Here is a 27,056-nt window from a genome sequence, read left to right as displayed (position 1 = left end):
ACTAGATTTAGCGACCCCATGCCTCCATAGAATAGTTTGAATTGTTTATTTAATGCTATTAAAGTATAGATTTACGTAATCTACCACTGTTCGTATTCTACCGCAATGTTCACCTTAGGCTCCGCACTTGAAGCGTCGCCAAAAACTGATGGCTCTTGTTTGGGTTGGGTTCCTATCCGGAATGGTCCATTTTTCTCCAGCACCTCGGGGCCTCTTTTTTTATAATAATTTTATTCTTACCTCCCTGCACATTTCAATATCTTGATAACAAAATATGCAAATCAAATCATTAAATTTATTTTAATCGCTTTATTAATAAAGCTTTCCGTTTATTTTCTAGCTACTATGCACACATTCGTTAGAAACCCCTATTGTTTAATGTACTATCCCGAGTCCAAGATGGCGGAAAACGGTAGTAAAATGAAGTCCACGGGAAACGTCGGCTCTAACAACAGTTGATAGAAGTTTTCTGAGGACAAACATGGACAAAGTAAGTACAGATCCCGTCTGTCGACTATTCAGGGCTTCAGGATTCACTAGATATGTGTGATTTGTGGCGATATTGTGTCGAGAAATAGATCAGAAAGCAGGACCGCTGAGACTACCAGGCCAGGCCAGGCCAGGCCAAGATGGCCCGGCGCTGTTCTGTTCTCAGTTCTGCACACAGCAACCGGCGAGACTGTTCCTATTCTCACTTTTTGTAGCATATTGCCCCCCTCAGCTTACTGATGAACTATTGTATAAATACTGAGGAATTCCTGATCTCGAATATCGAACCCAACACAGTGTTGCATCATGGTGATGCAATGAATGCAATAGTGATGCAAATGGTGAGTCCTTTGGCTTCTGGTTAGATTCCCAAAGTAGAGTAGATCGGGTACAGGTAAGACAGGCATCACTAAAATAAAGATCAGGAGCGTTTGGGTCTAGTTTGGCTGTTCTTCAGTTGATCGTCACTGCTAGCCATTTTGGATGATAAGCCCAGGCCCAGGTAAGGTGAAAGAGCGGTACCCGTATATGTTTATTTATTTATTTATTTATTTATTGGTTTGGCTGCACCGAACACACAGCCAGGGCTGCCCAACTAGCCTATGGCTATTACAAAGGTCTAGCCCTGCAACCCGTATATGTATACCAGTACAACCCCTTGTGCGGCCCCACTAATCCTTCGTGCACCAGGAAGTACGCCGCCTGGCGTAATACTCATGAATGCCACATTTACACACAAACACCCGCATACTGTATCAATGAAGGATCGCAGAAACATCACTTGTAACTTACGTCCCTCATTTATTCGATGCTTGTAGAGTACTAGCACACATTCTAGCGTTTCATAGACGGCGTCCTCGCAGTCTAACAAGCCGCCGTAACGCTACAGCGGACACGGCGAATATGACAGGAGAGCGGGCCGATACGCTGTGGACTGAAAAAACGACGCTGTAAAAAGCCCGCTACGCTGTTTTTTCATACACCGTAGCGGCAAAAAATGTGGAAAAAAAATTTAAAAAATATCGTAGTAAAAATACAAAGGCACGCGCCTTCACTGTTTCAGCAAGGAGGTGATATAACCTCCTTGGTTTCAGGAAGTTATCAGCTCGAAGGGAGGTGTTTTATAGCACACCGCCGCACCGTACCGCTGTCTCGCAGCCCATCCCACCCAGGACCGCCCTTGCGTTCGCGCGATGTAAACAGAGTAGCGAGAGGGCCTTGCCGCACGTGACTTAGCGGGGTGAGGTCCCTCCCCGGAACAGTCAATATGTATAAGAATTCTTGAGAATCTCCTTATTTGGGGAGCGTGGTTCATGATCAACACGGGCTCTTACTGGCAGTTGCGTCATTCCTTTTTCAGTGCGGAAAATAGAATCTATTCTTTCTGACACATTAGAGCAAGAACGGGTCGCGTTCCCAAATTCCCTGTTCTAAATTTTGTGTGTGCCGCCCTGCGTTCGTGCCAAAAAATGCAAAAAGAGTAGCGATTGGGCCTTGCCGCGAGTGATCAATGGGGTGGGATCCCTCTCCGGAACAGCCAGTTTCCGGGGAATGTCCTTATTTGGGGAGCGGGGTTGACCAACATAGGCTGTTACTAGTAGTTGTGTAATTTTCTTTTTTTTTATTTCAGCCCGGGAAATAGAATGAATTCTTTCATAATTCTGGAACAAGAGCGGGTCGTGTTCCCAAAATTCCTGTTCTAAATTTGAAGCTTTTTGGTTCGGCAATGTAAGATACAATGACATAACAAACCATCGTAAGTTTGTATGTAAAACCCGGGCGTTACTTTTGCGGGCAAGCCTCGCCATGAGGCCCCGCCCACAAACGGCCAGGGCAGTGTCGGCAGTGTGGCACCGACTTCATCAAAGTACAGCGGCTATCAATCAAACGCGGCTGTTGATTAGAGTTTCAAACAGTCATGTGCCGTGTCCCAGATGACAGTGAACTTCATGCTACGTAATATTACATTCCTTGGACTTTCTTTCCCGCAGCGGTGCTTCTACAAAATATTTATTAGACACACTGACTGAGTCCCACATGTTTTAAAGAATAGAATCTGACGCGGAACAGCGGTTTTTGCAGGGTATTTTTCTTGAAACATGTCCGTGGGAATAACGTTATCGTCTCATAGTCAGACGGTGAGGCGGCGACGCAGGGATATCACGACCGTCAACAAAAGTCGCACGGCGGCGGCTAACAGCACAGCGAAGATACTAGCGCTATAAATAAGCGCTTCAACTTCGAATGGCAACCCGGACAATACTTATAAGTACTGTTGAGCTGAGCAAAGTTTGTTGTTGATAAGTTTTTAGTTGTCTTTGAAGCTTTCACCCGAAATATTGTTACGTCAAACTGCTGAAGAGAAGTTAAGTGACTGCTACGATTATCGTAGATATGGCCCTAAAAACTGATAAAATAAGGCTTCTCAATAGCCTAAAATGCAAGAGCGTTTCTGCGATCCTTTATTGATACAGTATGCGGGTGTTTGTGTGTAAATGTGGTATTCCTGAGTATTACGCCAGGCGGCGCGACTTCCTGGTGCACGAAGGATTAGTGGGGCCGCACAAGGGGGTGTACTGGTATACATATACGGGTACCGCTATACCGGTACCGCTCTTTCACCTTACCCGCCCAGGCCCACACTAACACTAGTAACAGAGATCAGAGATCTTTGATTTGTGAGGGGGCTTATTTGTCCAATGCTTTGCAGTTTCAGAGTGCAGGATGATTTTTTTGTTTTCCAATTTCTATTTTTTAGAACCACTGCCATTATTGGTATGTTACAGATAGTTGACCTGGCTTAACAGCTGTACGGACAACTAACTGCAAAAGTAACGGAATATTGACCCTGGCCCACAGGAGGACAGAATGAGCTGGACTGACCGATTTAATAACCCGGAGTACAAGAACTGGCTGCGGGTGGGGTTAGCCCTGCTGGCCATCCGGCATGGACTGAGCTATGTCACACTGCAAGCAGCGAAGGACCTACATGCAGAGCTCCTCAAAGCTGAGCTTGGAAACAGTATAGGAAAGTGCACTTGTAACCACAAAAGCAACCCAAAACGCGAAGAATGCGAGGCAAGTAACAATCTCATATAGTCATGCAAATTGGATACGTCTCTTATCTGCCCTGATTGCCCTGAAATTACTACATATGCTAACTAGTAATGATTAATTTATCATCAATATTTTGTTTGTTTGTTTGTTTGTTTGTTTGTGTTATTAGGAATCTCCATTTCAAGTTAAATACATCAAACTATTCTTCCTGAAGTCCTCTATAGCTACATACAATCCAATAAAATACATTACAGTAAATTACACATATAATGTCGATCAGTCAATTAGCATAAATCATTAAACATTTGCATTACACATATAAAGTCAATCAATCAATTAGTATAAATCAATAACATCATTATCATATTATATCATACATATACATAGATGGCCTAAGTTATCATATCTTGAGTTTTGTGGAGGTCAGAGGTAATGCATTTTACAGAAGTCTATCTAAAGGTTACCACCATGAGATAATGGACAAGGTTTTATGTCTATGAGTTTTGTCCAAGACCAGATTTTCCCTTTGAATGCATGTGGGTTCAATTGTGTGATGTGACTGGGTAGAGTGTCAAAGTCAAAGTCAAAGTTCCTTCCCGCGCCTGATGGCGCATAGGGCGGCGCCCATCTCCGTTTCAGTAGCCCTTGGGCCACACAACGCAATCACTACAGCAGGGGGCTAGTCCACTGGTAGTGGTGTGTGTTCAACTTCCATACTCTTTCCCGAATGCTGAGTGCTAAGCAGAGAAAGAAGTATGTACCATTTTTAAAGTCTTTGGTATGACTCGGCCGGGGTTTGAACTCACGACCTACCGAATGCAAGGCAAACACTCTACCCACTAGGCCATTGCACCGGTTGGGTAGAGTGTACCTCTCAGCATTTTGTTTTATTGACCCACATTTCCTGACTCATCATCATCTATAAGAATATTGATTTGATTATGTATGACATTGGCTGGGGACCCCAAACTGGTGTGAGGGTGTGAAAGAAAAAAGTTTGGCCAAAAAAGTTGCCTTCATTATGAATCTATGTAGTCAGGAAGGTTGAACAAATGACTTTAAGTTAACATTCAGAGTGTGGTATACCAAACAATAGCTTAAGTTTTGGTTTTCCATAATATTATCTTCTTTGATGTTGGAATCGATGATATATTGTCCATTTTAGAAATTTATCATTTTATGGCATGTAGTTGCTCATTTTGTAGCTGATCTGTAGTATTTTTGGTCACGTTGCCCAAAAGGTGGTCTTCCCCTTCCCTGACAGTTTGTGATCTGGAAATAAATCACAAACATGGACTCAATAAGATTAAGAACGTAGATGTAACGATATGTGCCCACATGTGCCTGCATGTGGCAAACGATTTTGGCTTTCAGAACAACCCCCAAAAATTTGTCCTTGTCATTGATTAAACGTAAGAATCCTCGCTAACTTGAATGACAGATGACAACCTAATAAATACAGCTCATTGTTTCACAACATCAATGTCCATGACAGAATTTTTGGGTGATTTCTCTGAACCCTCTAGATCATTCATTTTTCTTGGGTCCAGACTCTAGCGATAAATTAACAAGGGCGCTATTAATAGTTCTACAATTTCCAAGAGAAAAATTATATCTTAAGATGAAAATGGCTGTCAAAAGCAAAGACAAAATAAAACTGTGTGCCAACTTCAAAATGCTTAAATGCAGGCATGCAAAATGTCATAGTAAATGAGAGGCAAGAAAAAGATGAGGATTAAAAAGGAACCCTAAAAATGGTTTGATAAGTGCTAAAAAGCCAGGAAAGATCACCGAAAAAATCCACACATTAGAGGCAGTTATTTCAAAAGGAAAAAGTATTTTAACAACCTGATTAGAAGGCACAAAAGCCAGCATTAAAGTAACTATCTAATGCAACTTCAACACAGGAACCCAAATTGCTGATATATGTCATTAACATGCATTGGCATAATACCGGTCATAAGCCTTATACCGGTCGATTAAAAATAGTGGAACTTAAAGAGATCTACACATGCAACAATAGTTATTTCTGAGGTATGCACACTTCAGACATCTAGGTGTCCAATACATAATTTACAAAGCATCGATAACAATGCATTCGAAGACAACAAGGCCAAAAGTTTTCAGATCATTTTCGGGGCAGGCGAGCTCGTCGTGGGACAAACACACTGTCACGTTCATCGCCAGATTTGTAGATAATAATCACATGTGCTCACGGCACAAGACGAGCATGATTCAACAGCAATCTTGAATTTCTTTTGGTGACCAACAACTCGTGTAAAAGTGTGAAGAACCGCTGCATTATCGCCCGGATCTACGGCTGAATGGGTCAAATTGAACGTACGCCGCCATTTTCCCGCCATTTTTAATGCTACGGCCAGCAGTAAAGTTTTACGTCATAGCGGTTGTGACGGACCAAAATTAAATGAAAATTCTTGTCAGTATACGCCCATTTTCTCATGACTTTTTGTATGCTCATGCAGATTTTTGTTTTGTGCAACTACTAACAGGAAAGAAAGGAACAACAGAGGATGTATAAAGGTACATAGCGGCAGTTAATTGTGCCGTGTTTCGTTCGGCCGGTATAGTGCACCCCCTTCCAACCACGCGCCTGTTCTCCGTGCAGTTCCGCGGTGTGTTCCAATTACGATATTATGTTTTTAGCAGGACCAGAGAGACAAAATAATTTACACAGAAGAAGTGGCAAAGGTAAGCTGTAACAGCAACATGTAACTGGAGAAAATGATGCGTTGATCATTTGCCAAATTAGCATTGCTTGAGAAATTGCAGTAAACCGACCGGTATTATGCCAATGGATGTTACAGTATGAATTATATTTATTGTCTCAGCACTGTGCATGGCGACAAGAGTTGAAAAAGCACTACACTGGTGATGCAGACCGGATCGGCTGGACCAACTGCACTCCCAGCAAGTGGAGCAAGGAACCATGGGAAGTGGCAAAGGTATATATATCATTTTGTGTAATGAATAATCAATTTGTCTCTAGATAAATTGAATAAAAGAAGGATGCTTTCAACTCCTAGTTTTTGATCCCTGTATTTCTTTATAGACAGACATACTTGGGAGTAATGCACTTTGAGTACTGTTGCTATAGTTAGGGAAATCACAACTAATCTTTAGTGTCTGCCATTCTATCAAGTTATGAAAATCATTGGATGGCCTACTGGATAATTGACATTACATTAGTTGCCCTGCTTGTTTCCAATTTCTTTTGTCCTGTGTTGGTTTTTCCTGCCTACGTAGGTGATAAAATTAAGTAGCCTGAGTACCATCCAGAAAGTAGTTAGCTCTTCCATTAATTATACATACAGTCCCTTCTCGCTCTGACATTTATCATAGTACTACTATTATATGTTAGTTGCTTCTCTGCTGTTCTGTCTGGGAACCTTGACCACGTTAACGTCCAGAATCGTGTATCGAATCTTTGGACGAGGTTGCCAATTGGTTCATACTAGGGCTGGGTATCAGTACAGTGTACCGGTACAAAACCGGTTTTTGTTATTGGACCGGTCCAGAAAAACTGGACCTGAAAAAATTAGGTGGACCAGATGTTGGACCGATTAGAAAATTAACAGATTATTTCATCAGGCATTCACACATTTTGGTGCTTGCAGGTGGAAGAAAATAACGAGTGAAGTAGAGTAGAGTTGATAATAATTTCTACCAGGTTTTACAGCCAATCGTACAGGTGCAGTTTAGAGCATTGTAGGATTTTCAAACACCAGTGTAAGTCTAATACTCCACCAAACAGATTTCTTTGTAGTGAAAATAATGGACCATCGGTATGGAGTCATTCTGCATCAGGTCCAGGTTCAGGTCCGGACCTGGACCTGATCCTCTGGACCTGAACCGGACCTGAATTTGCTGTACCAGTACCCACCCCTAGTTCCTACACATGAGCGAATTAAGGAATTGTGTTCCAACACCCGAAATGCCCTCTGTCCGCTTGCTGTTGTCATCAAACAGGCACTCTAGAACCCATGCCTTTATTCGCTCATCAACTGACGTTAGCACCAAATGTCCATGTGGAGGTAAACATCAAATTGAATGTGTGTATTTGCTTGCAAATGATTCCTTCCAATTACCATTTTGTGTCCATTTTTTTTCCTCCAAATCTCCAGGTGTTCATGCTGAAGATGCCTAAGAGTCAGGCAGCTGAGAATACAGGACCTGAGATGTCGGATCCCTCGGCACTCCTGAACTTCCTTGTACACTGCACCTTTTGCCACAAATATGTAAATGTTAAAAGTGCACAAAGGGTAGGTCATTTCCTTGGTGTGAATTGTTGCTATTTTTAAACTTTCTAGTTGATACTTGATTAGGTCTCCTCAAGCGCTTGTTGAGTGGCCTGTGTTGGAAATTCTAAAAAAACAACAACAACGGTGTTCTATATTTTCTTTGATATAGTTAATTTTTTTTATTCTTTAATGTACTTTGGCTTTCACAAGCATTATCGCAAGCTTAAATCCACCACAAACAGTACATTTTCTCCTTACCTCAAAATGAAACTAACGCAAACTCCAAGACATTTACTGTAACAGTACGTGTATATTGTCATTTATCTGATTGTTAGCTTCTGTAGAATCCCTATTTGATGGTAGAGTGCATATCTAACCACTCTTCTGACCAGAAATGTCTTCTTTGTATTTTTCAAGGTTATAGAAATCCGCAACCAAGCCATGCATTCCTTGGACCTGACGTTTGACCGTGACACGTTTAATAATCACATGGAAAAACTGCGGAGTCTGATGTGTGATCCAAAATTGGCCTCAGATCCAGCTGCACAGAAGGCAGCAAAGGAGATTACAAAGGTGGGACTAAAACTGTCTGGGAGATCTAAATAAATGATAATTCTAGTGTCTTGGATCGTAGTTATGACAGGTTATTCAGCATAGCACAATGTATAACCAGTGGCTGCCACACTGCGTGCCTGCGAATTTGGTGTGTTACACTGAAGAGTGTTATACCGTCTATGCACTAGTATACAGAATACAGATACTTGATCTGACCTTATGTTCAATACCGTAAATTCAATTTTTAAATTTTATGGTGATTTTGTAAGGAGTGTTTCTTAATATGTGGCTACAATATTTCTGTTATACAGTGACATGTTATTTGCAGTGTGTGTGAATTTGAGATGCTCACCACAAAAGCCACACTGTAAAATTCTTGCATTTAAAAAAATTGGTCTGGTTTGGTTGTACAGTAGAATACGCTTATTTGGATAGCTCATTTGTCAGCGCATTTTATCCAGTAGTCCGAAGTATCCAACAGTCCGAAGTTGGGCCACTAACGCCCCGAAGGGAGGGGGGGGGGGGGCGAATATAGGATTACTACACTGTACAAAGACACAAACCCCACACACACGATACGGATTTACTTCATTTACAAAAATTTTTAATCAGCCATTTGTTCATCAAGAGCAGTATTCTAAATCACGATACCGCAGTAGTTAACCTACAGTACTGTTTTTCTTTTTTACATGCACGAATGGAACATCAACTGTTTGAATCTATAACATCACTAAATAATGAAATGTGTCCAGCAAAAGATCGAACAGATTCCAGTTCCAAGCTTCACATAATTATATGTTCCGATATTATACATTCAAGTTACATGCGATAATTAATCTACTAAAGGTTTTTTAAGTCGGTGGCTAAATGAACATGTAGAAAAATACGCTTGACTCGCACTGCCGAGGGGGTAACTAAATGAACCACAACAAAGACAAACACAACTCCGCTTGTATACATGCCGGAAAAAATTATGTTGATTTCGCAATTTTGAGCAAAATGACGGTAGGTATTGGAGAGATAAGCTCTTCACCTTCTTCTTTACAAGTTGTGTCCACAAATTACGCTGAAATTTCAAACTCGATGCGGTCTTTTGCGGCGGAAGACGGAAAAAATTCAAAAAATATTTAAAATGGCGTTGCAGCGTGGGTTGAGATATCCCGCCATTCAATACAGCAGATTGCGACTTCACAGTTCATTGACCCCTGTTGCGTGTGCGCTGTGTTAAAATCTACGTAGTGCAGCCGACATCAACTCAATACTGAGACAGTGGACATTTTTGGAGGGTAAACCAAGTTTAGAAGTTGTCTGAAGGTGAAATATGAACTCAAAAGCGTATCAACGTTCCCACGACGTTCACCGATCATGCCTTGCGGCAACTTAACAAAATGGCGCCTAAACAAATGTTTGCACGCTACCACAGCGGTATCGGCAATATGTTCGGTGGAATTTACCTTTCTAACGGTCCTTTTAATGATTTTATGCCTTCATACATACAGTTGTTGAGTAATTTTGGCATCATTTTGTAAGTTTTAGCGTATATTTTCCCATTCTTATTCAGCATAAGTCAACGTAATCCTATCCATAAACCCGAAGTTTGAGACGGTTGGTTATTCAATTCTGCAAAGTCTTATACAATAGAATGAATGTCAAATGGTTTTGGATTTCGTAATTCTATGCAATTACCCGAATTATCCAAGAAGCCGAAATCCAATGAACTGGAGTTCACTGTATTTGTGTTTTTCTGCTAGCTCAAGAAAGAGGAGTTCCACCTTGGGGCTAACAAAGCCTGCATGGATGCTGAGGTGCGTGTGTTCAAGCATGTCATGAGTGAGCACAAGAAGCAGCTCCAGCTGTACAGGGAAGAGCTGGAGGATCATGGGGCCCGGCTGGACACTCTCGAGCACACCGCACTTCCAAAGAAAGAGGTATGTTATCTTATGAGAAATGCAAAAAACTGCAACTTAAGATGAAAATGGCAAACTGAGTGACTTACGGAATGTTGCTTGACAGTAATGTTTCTGGATCTCTGAGTCAGATGAAAACAAATGGCAACACAGACTGACCAAGCATGTTTGTCAATCTCTTTGGGGTTGGCAAACTTCATGACTGCAGATTTAATATGTGGTACTAGGTATAAACTTGTAGTCCTTGCTGTGCTTCTCAGAAAGTAATATTACATTATACAATGCATATACATTTTTGTAGAGCTCTAGTTTATGTACAAAGTAGGGATTATGTACAGAGTAGGGATTCAAAAACATTTCTGCCTGTATTCAATGCAGATGCTGAAGACAGTGGAGGTCCTGTTGGGCATTGTAAACAACAACACTGGCTTGCACCGCGCCCTAAAAGACCAGGCCTTGGAGCTGTCCACCACAGTACAGCAAATCCAGGACAGACTAGGGAAGGCAGAAGGGGACATCACAGACGTGAGAGGTGCCGTGGGTCAACTGGAAGAGGTAGTGGCTAAACACGATAAACAAATTGAAGAGGTCAAGACTGACAACAAACGGCTTGATGAAGAAATCAGTGACGTAAAGAACCAAAGTAAAAAAATCAAGCTTTCTGTTGATGAAGTCAAACAGAAGCTGGAGGCACCATCTGGGAGCACCCCCTCTCTTGGTAGGTCCAAAACAAAACAGTACGCTACATCTCTTAAGGTTAAACTGTCCCTTTCTATTGTTATTGTTATCATGGTAATAAACAAGCGTGTTATTTCCATACACAATATCAACAAGCTTTCCATCCCTTCTCTGACCCTTCTCCCAATAAAATGACCCAAAGTCACATGAATGGCATCATCAAGAGGTCAAAGGTGCCCAGCAGTTGGTATTGGCGCCCGTCTCAGTTAAGCCAAGGGATGGCTGATAGTCTCTAATGCAGATGGCCTCTTTAACGGGGTATTTCACTGACTCTAAGTTAAAACCTAAGCGCAGGGCGAACATCAAGTTCTTGAATTCCCCTTAGGATCCTTACAATGCATTGTGCACTGGTGGGGGAGGACATGACTCTGACAAGAGGAAGAGGTATCAGTACCTTCCTACATATCTGATAGTCACTTGGCTGCTTTCATTAGCTTAGCAACCCTACCATTAGCGAGAAATTGTTCCCGACGTCGGTCACACAAGCAGTTTTGGCAATGCCATTTTACATTCGGGAAAGTGCATGTGACGGAAGTCGGCTATGCAGTCAAAATCATAAACGGCACAGTACACTAAAAGTGGGACTGTATGGGGGTACTTGGATTCTGCAAAAGGATTATCAGACAGATGAGGTAATTTAGCCAAAAGTCAGGCAAATTTGTATCCCCAAAAGTATTCTCTATCAGAAAATAACACTAGCTTCTAGAGTGCCCTTTTACTCCTCTTAAAAAGTTTCAAGCTGATAAGGTTTATCCTCTGATATGTAATGAAATATGTCCTTTCACTTTGCTTGTGTTTGAGTGAGTTTTGCTAAGTTTGAGTTTAAAATCTTACACAGTGTCCTTTCTATTCTAGCTGTGTTCCAGACGTCTGTGAAGAAGTACTTTGAGTTAAAACTGGGTTACCTCAAGCCTCTGATATGGAACGACAACTTCACACTTAACCTCAGTGATATCTTCACCCAGCTAGAGTTGATACAAACAATGGCTGGAAAACAAAGGAAAGAACTGAAGTCATTAGATGACTTGTTCAACCCAGATGTCACAGGACTGTCCACAGCACCAAGGTGCATTCTGATTGAGGGTGAAGCCGGAGGGGGGAAGACAACATTTCTGTCCAAAGAAGCCCTAGATGCCGTATCACAGAAAACAGAGCTGGGCAGACAATACGACATTGTTCTGTTGATCCGACTTCGGGAGGTGAGAGAAGGGGAGACCATTGAGGAGATGGTGTGGGACCAGTGTGTACCTGAAACAACTGAAGGTATTGATGTACAATCCACCAGAACAATCCTACAGATGAACAAGTCCCGTGTGCTCTTCCTCCTAGATGGGTATGATGAGCTGCAACCTGAGGCCAGGGCAGCTGGGCAGGCCATTCCCAAACTGCTGTCTGGCAAATTGTACCCCAACAGCACGATTGTGATCACCTCTCGACCCTCAGCAGGAATGCAGCAGTACACCCGGCCAGACTGCCATGTGCACATCAGGGGCTTCTCTCCTGAATATATGGTGAAATATGTCAAGAAATATTTCATAAGAAATGCTGACATGGCAGAGGACTTCATCAGGCAATATTTCACAGTCATAAGAAATCATAGGCCTTTGGCAATTGATGTTAAAGTACTTTTTAAAAATCAGGATCTCTTAGATATTAGTAACCTATTCCAGACCCCAATTTTCCTGATGTTGGTCTGTGTGTTGTGGGAGGAGGACCAAGAGATGGTGTCTACTGGAACAATGACGGGGCTGTACAACAACCTGCTGACATGTCTGGTTAGAAAGCACTGTAAGCGGGAAGGAGTGGACATGCCAACAAAAGGGCTGCCTACAGACCTGGTTGCTAAGCCATTGCTGCAGTTCGGCAAGCTTGCGCTAGAGGCACTGCTGAGGAATGAGATCCTGCTTGATATTACAGAAGTACAAAGAGAAAATGTGAATTGGGAGTTGCTGTTAAAGCTGGGTGTGGTCTCTTTGGAAGTTTCTTCCTCCAAATTGCATCCTAGGAAACAGCTGAACTTTTCCCACAAGACCATGCAAGAGTTCCTGGCCGGACGATATGTTGCTCATGCTCTGTTGAACCAAGACATTGTAGAGCTACTGCAGCTCACCTCCATAAGCAAGGTGTTTGAACTCAGTAACCTGCTTCAGTTCACGTGTGGCTGTGACTCACGGGCAGCACAAGCTGTGATGGAGGAATTGAGTATTCTCAGTAGCAGAGAGTTTGCATATGTGCAACCAGAGCATTTTGAAGACACGCAAAAGTCTTGCAAAGCCTATGAAGAGTTTGCAAACCTGTGCCTGAACATTCTTTGTGAGAGACAAGAACCAGAAGTGCTTCAGGGTATCAGCCAAGCCCTGCCAATTGTCATACTGAAAAGCTCCATTAACAGTAGAGAAGCCACAGCTCTGAAGTATTACATACAAAACCTTCATTCAGCAAACCTGCCAGACAGGCTTATAGTTGACATTCAGGGAGTCTCTGACAGCAGAGACACTGTTCAGTACCTACAGCAGTGTTTTGCAACTTCACTACCTGAACTTAGATTGGACTTGAATTTGATATCAGGACAGGTGGACTCACCATCAGGACAGTATGACTCACCTGATGTCACAGCCAGACTGGTTTCAGTTCTGAAGAATGTCCCTGGTCTGAGGGTACTGAAATTGATACACACAGACCTAACACCATCATCACTCCTGCCACTTGTGCAGGGGTTCAGCCACATGTCTCTGTTAGAGATGCTTGATCTTTCTTTGAACCCAAACCTTAGTGATGCTGGGATGGAAGTCCTGCAGGCTGGGCTGTCCTGTGTCCCACACCTGGCTATACTCCGTCTTATGAACTTAAACATGACAGATGTGGGCATATCATATCTGTCTCCCATCATGCGACACTTAGTTGGACTGAGATACCTGAACATTCATGGAAATTTCATATCAGACCGTGGGCTGCAATGTCTGGCTGCCAACCTCCACCACCTTACAGCCATGAAGGTGTTGGTTCTCAATAGAACAGGTATCAGTGACACGGGAATATCATCCTTGATCAAAGCTCTGCCTCACCTGGTGCAATTACAGGTGTTGGATGTGTGGTACAATAACATAGGAGACTCAGGGATTGTCTCACTGGTGCAAACACTCTGCCAGCCCAGCAGTTTGGACATGGAACAAAACCCACCTGGTGACAAGAGTCTGGCCACAGCCCCTCACTATAACACCACACTACAGAAGCTGGACATTGGGTTCAATAGTGGAGTAACAGCAGCCGGACTGGGGAGGGTCACACAGCTCATCAGCGCACTGCCGGCACTGACCAGGCTGGACATGTCTGGTTGCAGGTACACACCTGCACACCTGTCTGACACCGCTGCCATGGCCCTGGCCGAGGTTCTCCCCAAACTCCCTGCCCTGGAGTGGCTGGACCTGGAGTACATCTCCATGGAGCCTGCAGGGTTCCAGGCTGTGGTGCAGGCTGCTGAGGAACACCCAACACTGGAGAACCTGGGGTGAGTTACATTTGCACTAGCCTCTACTACACTCTACTTAGGTTGGTGGAAAAATTCGCCAAATGGACACTGAGATTAGCCAAATGGACACTGAGATAACAAACAGAATACAGAAGGGTTTGCTAACCTGGAAGTACTGTTACTTAGTGTTTAAGTCAACAGTTAGTGGCATGTATTTCCTGACTGGCTTGCATGTTATTTCAACAATTTTTCAGCAAACTATATGCTTGGTACTACTGGTAAAGTCTATATTTGCACTATTGATAGGTGTACCTATATACACCAGCCTGTTCTACAATGTAGTAGTAATGTCCTTGGTAGTAGTACCCTGTTACTTGTTTATACTGAAGAGGTGCATAACTCTGGTCCACAACAAACATCCAAAAGGTACATGTATGTTCCAACCTCAAGTGTGCATTAACCTATTTGGCACCAAATGGATTATTTTGTAGATCCTGCTGTTAAAGTGAGATTTAATGTAACTAAGTTATTTCTTTATCCATACACAGCTACACTGAGGAACTATTTCCTGAGGGAGCAGACACCACAGCCAGCTGCCTGAACTTCATGAAGATACAGAAGCAGATGATGATGATTTACTTCTGAGTTCCCAACATGCCTGCCTGATCTGTACATTGTCTCAGCTGAGGTTAGCATTCTGTACTTTATTCATGCCCTCTATTGTTTAACTTCGTAATCATTGTTGTTATTGATTTACCTGCCCAATTTCACTGACAATAACAAATTCACACCAGCAGGTGTGCTAACAGGTGTGCTAACAGGTGTGTGTGTTACAGGTGTGGCTGTCCCGACAGGTGCCCTCCAGTCTGGACCCCCTGTGTAAGTACACCAGCAGGTGTAAGGTGTGCAGACCATAGTTATGCTAACAGGTGTGTTTGTTACAGGTGTGGCTGTCCCGACAGGTGCCTTCCAGTCTGGACCCCCCTGTGTAAGTACACCAGCAGGTGTAAGGTGTGGGGACCACAGGTGTGCTAACAGGTGTGTTTGTTACAGGTGTGGCTGTCCCGACAGGTGCCCTCCAGTCTGGACCCCCTGTGTAAGTACACCAGCAGGTGTAAGGTGTGGGGACCACAGGTGTGCTAACAGGTGTGGCTGTCCCGACAGGTGCCCCCCAGTCTGTGCCCCCTATGCAAGTACACCAGCAGGTGTAAGGTGTGGGGACCACAGGTGTGCTAACAGGTGTGTTTGTTACAGGTGTGGCTGTCCCGACAGGTGCCCTCCAGTCTGTACCCCCTGTGCAAGTATACCAGCAGGTGTAAGGTGTGGGGACCACAGGTGTGCTAACAGGTGTGTTTGTTACAGGTGTGGCTGTCCCGACAGGTGCCCTCCAGTCTGGACCCCCTGTGTAAGTACACCAGAAGGTGTAAGGTGTGGGGGACCACAGGTGTGCTAACAGGTGTGTTTGTTACAGGTGTGGCTGTCCCTACAGTTGCCCTCCAATCAGGACTATCTAGGTACACCTGCAGGTGTGAGATATTTGGACCACAGGTGCCCTCCAGTCTGGACCCCCTGTGTAAGTATACCAGCAGGTGTAAGGTTTGGGGGACGGCCTACGTGGACAGGGAGAAACTGGACATCGACCTGCCGACAGCCGAGCAGTTCTACGAGCAGCCTACCAGAAACTCCTGCAGTTAGAAAACCACTTCAGGGAGAAGTATAGGCAGGTGACAGGTCAAAGATCAGGGGTCAATTACAGTGGTATTAGGTCAGAGGTCCTAAGAAGTAACCTTTTGTTGAACTGTGGGGAATGAAGGAACTTTCTATTGAAGCATCACACATTTGGAGAGTTCAAGCTTGGGTCAAATGATTTTCAATACTGTTTCTTTTTGGTATTGATCTTTTGTGCTATGTGTTGTATATGACATTTTATTTGAGGAAGAATTTTAGTAAAAAAAATGACTTTTGAAGTTGTAAGTCAATTAACCTAGCTAGATTCACTTGTTAACACTCCAATTTGATCAGTACATGTAACGTTATCTTTACACACTGTTGTAATTTCAAGGAAAGTAGTGAACGCAATGTATTTTCTTTTTTATTACATACTTATACAAGTATCTCGAACATGTTTATTCTAGTTGATTGGAATGATACATAGTTTGGTAATCAGCTTGTTTTATGTACTGCCGGGTATATGCTTATTTGTTTGATGTATTGCTGTGTATATGATTATGTCTGGACCAAAATTGTACCTATTCTAGTAGACATTTGTGAGGACTATCACAGAGAGAACCCATTTTATTTCCATTGTAAAATGTTGTGCCAATCTGTAATTTGTGATGTGTTGAATAAATCATGCCAAGAAATGTCCTGTTTTTCCAGTGTTGTATCTGATGATGAGAGGGAAGAATGTTAATTATTCTTAACAAAAAAATTATGAAAATATATAATTTTGTAAAAGGGTTTTAAACAGGAAAACAAACTGAAATGGTCCTTTTTGTTGTAAATATTTTAAAGTCCTTGCATGAAAGAAACCAAGAAATAAGCTTGAGAAATTATGAAAGTTGGCTGTGACCACTCAAAAAGGCACTTTATTCATAAGAATCACTGAATGAAAGTTTAAAATGTACACAGTACAGGCAAGGATAGTAAAGGCCCTTGAGGTGCTGCTGAATTACAATATTACGCATCTATGGAATGCACACAAGTTCTTAGAACATTTTCACAATGAGTCCAATACTCAACAAAGTAACATTAGTCCTTTTTGTAAAAACACCATGATCATGAGACATTGCAAAAAAGAATTGTCTAGGGAATTCATTGATGTCTTTTTTCACATTATCAACTTGAATCCAATAGTAACTTTTTTTATGCAAGCACCATAGGCTCCGCCTCTAAGGCGCCGCCAAAAATTTGCCCACCACGGAAGGGTCCATGTTCTCAACCTCGCAAGAGTAAGAAATCTGAAATTATTTCAATCATTGCCAAGCGCACAGTTTGGTATGTTGTAAATTTAGTGTGACAAAATATATACTACAAGTAAAAAAAATAGACATATATAGTTCTTGCCTCACTTCATACGTTTTCTTTTATGACTAGATTTATACGATAACCCCCTATAAACGTTACAGTCACCTAAATAAACTCTTCCAAAGTCCAAGATGGCGGTGTTTAGGCGGAAGTAAAAAAGGCGCGCAACTCGAATCCAAAAGTTTGCTGGAAGTTTTCTGGGGACAACCACGAAGAAAGTAAGTACAGATCCCATCGGTTGACTGTTCAGGGTTTCAAGATCCAGCAGATATATGTAAATGTACTGATTTGTCGTCAATATCGTGATGAAAAATAATACAAACTTCCGTTAGATTCTAACGGTCCAGTTTACCCTGTGTTTGTGCATATGTATTGCACCTCATACCTGACACACACCTGTCTGTTTGAGGTCCTGTTATCACATACCTGACACACATCTGTCTGTTTCAGGTGCTGTTACCACATACCTGACACACACCTGGCTAGTTGATGTTGACTCCAAAGTTCTTGAAATGGTGACCAATCCTCGCCAGGATCTGTACCTGGAGATATCCCAGAACCTTGTAGATCGAGAACTAACAGATCTCCGTAACTACGTCAGTGGTGCAAACATCTTACCAGCGGGAATTGTCCAACACGCCAATGCTCACGAAATCTGTATCCAACTGGAGAAAGAACAGAAGTTAAAGCCGGGAGATCTCACCCTTCTGGTGGACCTGTTAAGAAAAATCAGCAGACGTGATTATGGAATCATTATGCTCACAAGGCAGAGAAGATTGCTGAGGATGAAAAGAAAGGTATGGTAAAATTCTGCAACAGTCATAATGTAGGACTTACAGGCACCCGGTATGAATCATGCTGTAGTGAAAGCACTTACTGTAGGCATAATGCTGTCATGCTATATGGTAATGGAGTAATGTAAATAAATATCTTAATTAACTTCTGGAAGCACATGTCCTTACCATGATGTTGGTCGAGTTGGCAGTCCAGTTTATGATATGTGTCTTAAATGTTTTTGGCACATAACCCAGCCACATTAGTTACTAGCTATATAGTATTTTAGACATGAAAATATGGACAGTACATTGTGATGATGACATTGAAAGCTTGGACATGCTGTCTTTATCATTAGATTAATGCAATCATACTTTTTTTTTGAAATTCAGTGTCTGCAGCATCTTGTAGCAGTCAACCCATCGTCCCTGCCAAAGAAACAAGTGAGGAAGGTAGAAATTCTTGTTTTATGCATCATTCATACTATAGAAAAACATTACTGCTGTATATCTGATACACCATTGTGATTACATGACTACTAGTAAGTACTTGTAGTTGTAGTAGAGGGTATCTAGAGTGATACATTTTATAAACATACCTATGTATAGGACATTGACAGTGACAAAACAATGAAAACTTATTAAGTAAGTATTGCCCAAAACACACAAAGATGGAAATAAAACATTCATGTAACTTGTAAGAAGACTTAGGGCCTAATCTATGGAGTTACTAGAAAGATGTTGATGTTGATGTGAAAATCAGTATTGGCGGTATGTTAATTGTTATTTTCCAAAATTAGATAATTTGCTTAATATTGTTCTTTTGTTCTCGTTGGCACAGCCAGCCTTACCTGTTTCACAATAATAACACAAAAATAAGTCTCACATTATGTAAAATGAATAAATTACACATCTCTCTGACACAGCTTCATCCCAACCCTGTACCAGCCAGCAGAAGAGGAGGCGAGAGGATGGAGAAGAGTCTCCTGTGAAGAAGAAACCAGCTCCTTCTAGAGATCTAGAGGAAGCATCATCAGTGGGAGGTGAGAGATGACGTATATGGTATATAGTTCTATACAGTTCTTATACAGTACTTAAAAGTCACTAAGATGACACGATGTACCTTTTTATTCTTTCATATTTTATGCTCCTTCCCGGAGCATGCGGAGGCAGGGAGAGAGTGAGTGATGAGTTATTTTATGTTATATTTTTGAAGGCTTGCAGGATTAAAGAATACCGGTAGTCTTTTTGTTTATTTGTTTATTAAAATTCACCACACAAGTGGAAGGGGCGGGGGAACAGGTGGTGACACCTTTACTGGCCCTCGCCCCGACATAAAAATACAATAAAGACAGCAGATTAAGATTAATACTAAACGCCATAAACAATCGATCAGACTACCGAGCCCTTAATTCCTGGCAGAAGAATAATGAAGTATCAAAATGCTGTAAAAGAGGGTTAAAAACTTTTGATAGAATCTAGATCTTCTGCTCTGTTTAATTCCCCCGTAAAAGTTAGAAAGTCAATTTAAATCACTGAACCTGTTGTAAAATATTGCTTACTAATGTTCTGAAAAACATAACATGAGTCCTTCCTCTGTTCTCTTCCAGTTGGAGCTACAGGAACTGAGTCTTCTTCACTGACAGGTATGATTCTGACAGAACTATGATATTAAATTCATATTAGAAATTATAGCTATGGGACATCTCATATAAGTTTGAAGATCCTGTAACAATTACTGTTAAACTTTCAATGAATGGTTTATGTGCCGTAGCAGAAAATTGGGCAGAATAACATTTACTGAAAAGGATGGCAAAAACTACTGCAAGTATCAGAGTTCAAGCTGACAAAGTTTATCCTCTGTCTATATAATATATAAAATGTATACTGTAAATGCACAAACTCCGCAGTTGTTTAATGTTCGCGGTTTTCGCGGTGGCCGCTTCACCGCGAACTTAAAACCACTGCAAACATTTTTCAATGGCAGTAAGAGACTACAGTGCACAGGCTACAGTGAAATTAAAACCACCTCGAAAAATCCTTTTTCCCGCTACTGCAAAATTAAATCCCCACAAAATTAACTGCATCTACAGTATGTGATGTCTTTGCACTTTGCCTGAGTTATGTCCTCACTACCTTGGACATTAAAATCTTACAACAGTGTCCTTTGACACTCTTCTATTTCAGATGTGTTAAGCAAGTCTGTGAAGAAGTACTATGAGTTGAATTTGTCTCACTTTAAGCCTCTGATCTGGAATGACAACTTCACGCTTACCCTCAGTGATGTCTTCACCCAGTTAGAGTTGGTACCAACAAGTGAAAAACAGCTCAAAAGGCACAGGCCTAAAGAACATCCCTGGTCCCCATCAGTGCAAGAAGAGCAAAGGAAAGAACTGAAGTCATTAGATGACTTGTTCAACCCAGATGTCACAGGACTGAGCACAGCACCAAGGTGCATTCTGATTGAAGGTGAAGCCGGAGGGGGAAAGACAACATTTCTGTCCAAAGAAGCCCTAGATGCCATCTCAAAGAAAACAGAGCTGGGCAAACAACATGACTTGGTCTTGTTGATCCGACTTCGGGAGGTGAAAGAGGGGGAGACCATAGAGGAGATGGTGTGGGACCAGTGTGTTCCTGAAACAGCTGAAGGTATTGATGTACAATCCATCAGAAAAATTCTACAGAAGAACGAGTGTCGTGTGCTCTTCCTCCTAGATGGGTATGATGAGCTGCGACCTGAGGCCAGTGCAGCTGGGCAGGCCATTCCCAAACTGCTGTCAGGCAAGTTTTACCCCAACAGCACAATTGTGATCACCTCCCGACCCACAGCAGGAGTGCAGCAGCACACCCGGCCAGACTGTTGCATACATGTCATTGGCTTCTCACCTGAACATATAGTAAAATATGTGAGGAAATATTTCTCAAGCACCAAAAATCCTAAGCTGGCAGAGGATTTCATCAAGCAGTACTTCACTAGTGATGATGATGATGATGATGACTACGATGACAATTATGGACATAGTTATGAATCATCTTTTGGCAGTCAGGAAGAGGAGGAGGTCCTGGAGGATGATGATGAGGAGAATCTTCTAAATAATCTAATCCAGATCCCAATGTTCCTGATGTTCCTCTGTGTGTTGTGGGAAGAGGACCAAAAGAAGGTGTCTACAGGAACAATGACGGGGCTGTACGACAACCTGCTGACATGTCTGGTTACTAGTAGAAGATTCTGTAAGCGGGAAGGAGTGGACATGTCAATAGAAGAATTGCCTACAGAGGTTGCTGAGTCACTACTGCAGTTCGGCAAGCTTGCGCTAGAGGCACTGCTGAGGAATGAGACCCTGCTTGATTTTAAAGAAGTAGAGAAGAAAAAGTTGAATTGGGAATCATTTCTAAAGCTGGGTGTGGTCTCCCTTGGGTTATCTTCCTCTAAAGTAAATCCTAGGAAACAGTTGCATTTTCCACACAAGACCATGCAAGAGTTCCTGGCTGGACGATATGTTGCTCATGCTCTGGTGAACCAAGACATTGTAGAGCTGTTGCAGCTCACCTCCATAGCCAAGGCACTGGAACTCAGTAACCTGCTTCAGTTCACATGTGGCTGCGACTCACGTGCAGCACAAGCTGTGATGGAGGAACTGAGCAAGCTCAGCAGCACAGAGTTCACACACATACGACCAGATCATTTTCAATGTTCAAATGTTCCCATGGATCAAGACATGGAAAATTCCTGCCCATCCTACAGAAAGTTTGCATCCTTGTGCCTGACCATCCTTAGTGAGAGAAGAGAACCGGAAGTGCTTCAGGGCATCAGTCAGGCCCTGCCTATTGTCATCCTGGACAGCTCCATTAACAGTAGAGAAGCCACAGCTCTGAAGTATTACATACAAAATCTTCATTCAGCAAAGATGCCAGACAGGCTCATACTTAAGGCTTATACCAGAAGCAATGGCAACAGAGACACAATTCAGTACCTACAGCAGTGTTTTACAACTCAACTTCCTGGACTTGAATTAGATCTGAAACTATCAATTTGAAAGTACTATCTGTGCAATGAGTTTAACTCACCTGATAAGACAACCAGGCTGGTTTCAGTTCTGAAGAATGTTCCTGGTTTGAAGGTATTGGGTCTGGCACAAACAGACCTAACACCATCATCGCTCCAGCCACTTGTGCAGGGGTTCAGCCACATGTCACTGTTAGAGGAGCTGGATCTTACTGCGAATGATGACCTTCGTGATGCTGGGATGGAAGTCCTGCAGGTTGGGCTGTCCAATGTTCCACACCTGACAGTACTCCGTCTTTGGGGAGTCAACATGACAGCTGTGGGTATGACGTCCCTGGCTCCCTACATGCGCCACCTAGTGGAGCTGAAAGAACTGGATATAAGTTATAATGAGATCGGTGACACTGGGCGAAAATCTCTCACCACCATCCTCCCCATCTTCACAGCCATGCAGGTGTTGTGCCTGTGTAGCATCGGTATCAGCCCCACAGGCATGCGCACACTGGTCCCTGCACTGCGTCAGCTAACCAAGCTGATCAAACTGGACATTAGTTATAATGCCATAGGAGACTTCGGGCTTGAATGCCTGGCTGCTATCCTCCACCACCTCACAGTCATGAAGGTGTTGGATCTCACTGGGACCGGTATCAGTGACAGTGGAATATCATCCCTGATCAAAGCTCTGCCTTACCTGGTGCAATTACAGGTGTTGGATGTGAGATGCAATAACATAGGGGACACAGGGATTATCTTACTGGTGCAAACACTCTGCCAGCCCAGCAGTTTGGACACGGAACTAAACCCACCTGGTGACAAGAGTCTGGCCATAGCCTCTCACTGTAATACCACACTACGGGAGCTGCATATCGGGCTCAATAGGAGGGTAACAGGAGCTGGACTGGGGAGGGTCGCACAGCTCCTCAGTGCACTGCCAGCATTGACCTTTCTGGACATGTGTCGTTGCCCGGACACACCTACACACCTGCCTGACACCGCTGCCATGGCTCTGGCCGAGGCTCTGCCAAAACTCCTGGCCTTGAAGCAGCTGTATTTGGGGTACATCTCCATGGAGCCTGCAGGGTTCCAGGCTGTGGTGCAGGCTGCTGAGGAACACACAACACTGACGAGTCTGCAGTGAGCTATTCTGGTTATCCTATTCTAATGCTTGGTCACAAGCAACTGCCAGTGATAGGCATACTGTAATGTAATTGAGGGTAGCCTAAAGGGACTCTAATGTCCAGTGATGTTTGATAAAATTCTAAGTGTTACAAATTCGTTATCCTAAAGGCATACTGTACTTCAGGGTTCTTACATGTATATAGGGACTCAAAGTATTTAGTAATACCAGAATTTTGATAATACCAGAATTTTTAGTTATGTGTGAATTAACATTTGCTGTACATGTGCCTAGGTTTCCTTTTTTCTCATACACAGTTACTGTAAGGATCTAGTTCCTGAGGGAGCGGACACCACAGCCAGCTGTCTGCTGCTGCTGGACTGAGTTGCCAACATGCCGACCTGTTCTGCGCATTGTCTCAGCTGAGGTCAGCATTCTGTATTTGTCAAGATCGGGAAAGAGTGTTGCCAACATATGGGGAACATTGAAATAGAAGTGCTTTTGTTTCCATTTATGAGAAGATTAATACAACATAAAGTTCTTTTATTATTTCTAAAGCATGAGTCCAACATTTTCTTTAGCACCAAAGAATGATTATATGTGATAGAAATAAGCTTCTTCACTGAAAATTTCCACTACTGTATTTCTCCAGCTACAGACAGGTGCCCTCCAGTCTGGACCCCCTGTGTAAGTGCACCAGCAGGTGTAAAGTCTGGGGACCACAGGTGTACTAACAGGTGTGTTTGTTACAGGTGTGGCTGTCCCGACAGGTGCCCTCCAGTCTGGACCCCCTGTGTAAGTACACCAGCAGGTGTAAAGTGTGGGGACCACAGGTGTACTAACAGGTGTGTTTGTTACAGGTGTGGCTGTCCCGACAGGTGCCCTCCAGTCTGGACCCCCTGTGTAAGTGCACCAGCAGGTGTAAGGTGTGGGGGACGGCCTACGTGGACAGGGAGAAACTGGACATCGACCTGCTGACAGCCGGGCAGTTCTACCAGAAACCTTGCAGTTAGAAAACCACTTCAGGGAGAAGTATAGGGAGGTCAGGCAAAGTTTAGAGGTCATTGATCAAAGATGGTCAAAGAATTAGGTCAGATGCCCTTAGAAGTGGAATGTAAATGACATTTTATTTGAGGAAGAATTTTAGTCAAAAGAAAGACTCTATAAGTTGTAATTCAATGAATGAACCTAGATTCACTTGAGAACATTCCCATTTGATTGTATCTTTACAGAATTTTGTAACTTCTTGAAGGAAACAAGTGGACATAATGTATTTTTTAATATTATTTTTTTATTAGATATCTCCAACATGTTTATTCTTGTTAATCGGAATGATCAGCTACATACATGCAGTTTGGTGGTAATCAGCTTGTTTAGTGCTGCGTATATGATTATGACAGGCCCAAAATTGTACAAACCTTTACTTATTCTAGTACTAGTAGTAGATAATGATAAGTGTTTGTCACGGGGAATTATCACAGAGAGAACCCACTTTATTTCTGTTGTCAGATATTTTGTTCCAATCTGAAATAATCTGTGATGTGTTGAATAAATGGTGCCAAGAGATGCCCAGATTTCTGTGTTGTATCTGATGGTAGGATGGGGTTTTGTGCGCGTGAAAAAGTTGCGCGTGAAAATATGCAAATTAGCTGATTCCCAAGGGATTCAAAAAGTTTTTGCAGTTTTATACTTAAAAGCTCAAACAAGATGGCGCAAAATGGAATCAAGTATCATATTGCTGCATTCTAGAGTACAAAATCTCAATCTGAGTGCTTTTCAAGTGATTTTTCAATGTTAAGTTTTTACGCGCCAAAAAGTTTGAAATTTGCGCGTGAAACAATCTGCTTCAAGAAAGATGAAATTTAGCTTCTAGAATTTAGAAAAGCCTCAGATTGTTATATTATACAATATAAAACATCATATGTGTAATCTTTCCATGTATTTCTGTCCAATTTACTTGATTTTGAAATTTTCAAAATATGCAAATTAACCTATTCCCAAGGGATCTAAAAATCAGTTTTTTTTCAAACCAAAAATTTAGGTAACAGATGGGAAATTATATCATAGGTTCACATTTTTATGCCTTAGAATTCCTTGCTGCACATTTTCTGACATATTTCAGGAACTTTGTTTTTTCACGCGCAGATTTTTCATGCGCACGCGCAAATTCTTCACGCGCAGAAAACCCATTCCCCTGATGTTGAGAGGGATGAATGTTAATTATTCTTAAACATGTAACAAAAAAGTCATACGAAAATATATAATGTTCATTGTAAAATGGTTTTAAACAGGAAAACAAACTGAAATGGTCCCTTTTGTTGTAAATGTTTAAACTTCATTGCATGAAGGAAACCAAGAAACAAGCTTAAACATTATGAATGGCTGCTCCAAAAGGCACTTTTGCTCACAGGAGTCACTGAATGAAAGTTTAAAATGTACAGAGCTTCTCAAGATGCTTCCAAATATTACTCTATGGAATATACACAAGTTCTCATCATTCCTAAAATCTATTGTGATGAATTTGTTGATTTTATATCCAGATTAATTGTCACAGTTGGGCTGTATACATAGCTATAAAGTCTCCTCCCACTGTTGAGCCTTTTACGACACACACAGAGGTGTTAACTGCACGGGGAATATTTTCACATTGAGTCCATTACTACACAGTAGTCCTTTTGTGCAGACACCATGATCATGTGGTGTTACCCACAAATAATCTAGGGAATTGCTTTCTTTTAAAGCTATGTACGATAACACCCTATTGTTACATATCAAAGCAGTTCCAAAGTCCAAGATGGCGCCGATTAGGTGGAATTTTATAACAACATTATCAACTTATCATATGAATATCAACTTGAATCCAATACTACAGTAGTTTCTGTGCAAGCAACATTTTCGTGAGATGTTACCAGAAACTAATCGTTAAACGAATCAATGAATTCATTAACATATCTTGAATTCAACACAATATAGGCTCCGCCTCTGAGGCGCCGCCAAAAACTTGCCCACCAGGAGTGGTTGTTTTCACGGAAGGGTCCATTTTCTCAACCTCGCAAGAGTAAAAATAATCTGAAATTATTTCAATCATTGCCAAGCGCACAGTTTGGTATGTTGTAAATTTAGTGTGAAAAAAATATATACTACAAATAAAAGAATGGACTTAGATAGTTCTTGCCTCACTTGATACGTTTTCTTTTATGACTATATTTATCGGATAACCCCCTACAGTCACATAAATAAACTCTTCCAAAGTCCAAGATGGCGGTGATTAGGCGGAAGTAAAAAAGGCGCGCAACTCGAATCCAAAAGTTTGCTGGAAGTTTACTGGGGACAACCACGAAGGAAGTAAGTACAGATCCCGTCTGTCGACTGTTCAGGGTTTCAAGACCCAGCAGACATGTGTGATTTGTCGGCAATATCGCGAAATATAAAACAAAACTGCCGTTTAGATCATAATATATTTCTAACGGTCCAGTTCACCCCTGGGTAAATACGTGCAAAGTTCACAGCAATTACCTGGTCACAGTAAAATGAGGAAGAATATTCATTGGGAAAATACAATTTACCTTATCATCACATGTTCATATCTGTTGTTTTGTTCCCTCATAGTCATGCCCGGCCATTTTTATTGTCCCGTCACACTCGTTGCGTTGGGGGCT

General features: G+C 42.2%; 2 protein-coding genes across 2 annotated transcripts; both read left to right on the top strand.

Moving 5' to 3' along the window:
* The first annotated feature begins 394 nt into the window (after positions 1-394).
* LOC118426391 (NLR family CARD domain-containing protein 4-like) lies at positions 395-17,892 on the top strand. The gene is made up of 10 exons (XM_035835755.1): positions 395-490; positions 3,349-3,567; positions 6,396-6,509; positions 7,689-7,826; positions 8,223-8,378; positions 10,112-10,288; positions 10,646-10,985; positions 11,861-14,513; positions 15,023-15,162; positions 15,946-17,892. The coding sequence occupies exons 1-9, from the start codon at positions 482-484 to the stop codon at positions 15,117-15,119; spliced, it is 3,903 nt and encodes a 1,300-aa protein (XP_035691648.1). The 5' UTR covers positions 395-481; the 3' UTR covers positions 15,120-15,162; positions 15,946-17,892.
* A 121-nt stretch (positions 17,893-18,013) lies between these two features.
* Positions 18,014-24,186, top strand: LOC118425362 (NLR family CARD domain-containing protein 4-like). The gene is given in 7 exon segments (XM_035834169.1): positions 18,014-18,239; positions 18,668-18,727; positions 19,201-19,317; positions 19,885-19,920; positions 20,462-23,414; positions 23,715-23,824; positions 24,150-24,186. Coding segments are annotated over 6 exon segments (3,459 nt in total). The 3' UTR covers positions 23,782-23,824; positions 24,150-24,186.
* The last annotated feature ends 2,870 nt before the right edge of the window (positions 24,187-27,056 follow it).

This window comes from Branchiostoma floridae, chromosome 11, assembly GCF_000003815.2.
Source record: "Branchiostoma floridae strain S238N-H82 chromosome 11, Bfl_VNyyK, whole genome shotgun sequence".
Lineage (NCBI taxonomy): Eukaryota > Metazoa > Chordata > Leptocardii > Amphioxiformes > Branchiostomatidae > Branchiostoma > Branchiostoma floridae.
Note: the sequence above shows the minus strand (reverse complement) of the source record. Positions and strands in the feature narration are given on the sequence as shown.

Excerpts from the sequence above, each read along its gene's own strand:
- LOC118426391 (XM_035835755.1), top strand. Across the intron at positions 7,827-8,222 it reads ATGTTAAAAGTGCACAAAGG|GTTATAGAAATCCGCAACCA; the intron begins GTAGGTCATTTC and ends GTATTTTTCAAG. Across the intron at positions 10,289-10,645 it reads CCGCACTTCCAAAGAAAGAG|ATGCTGAAGACAGTGGAGGT; the intron begins GTATGTTATCTT and ends TATTCAATGCAG.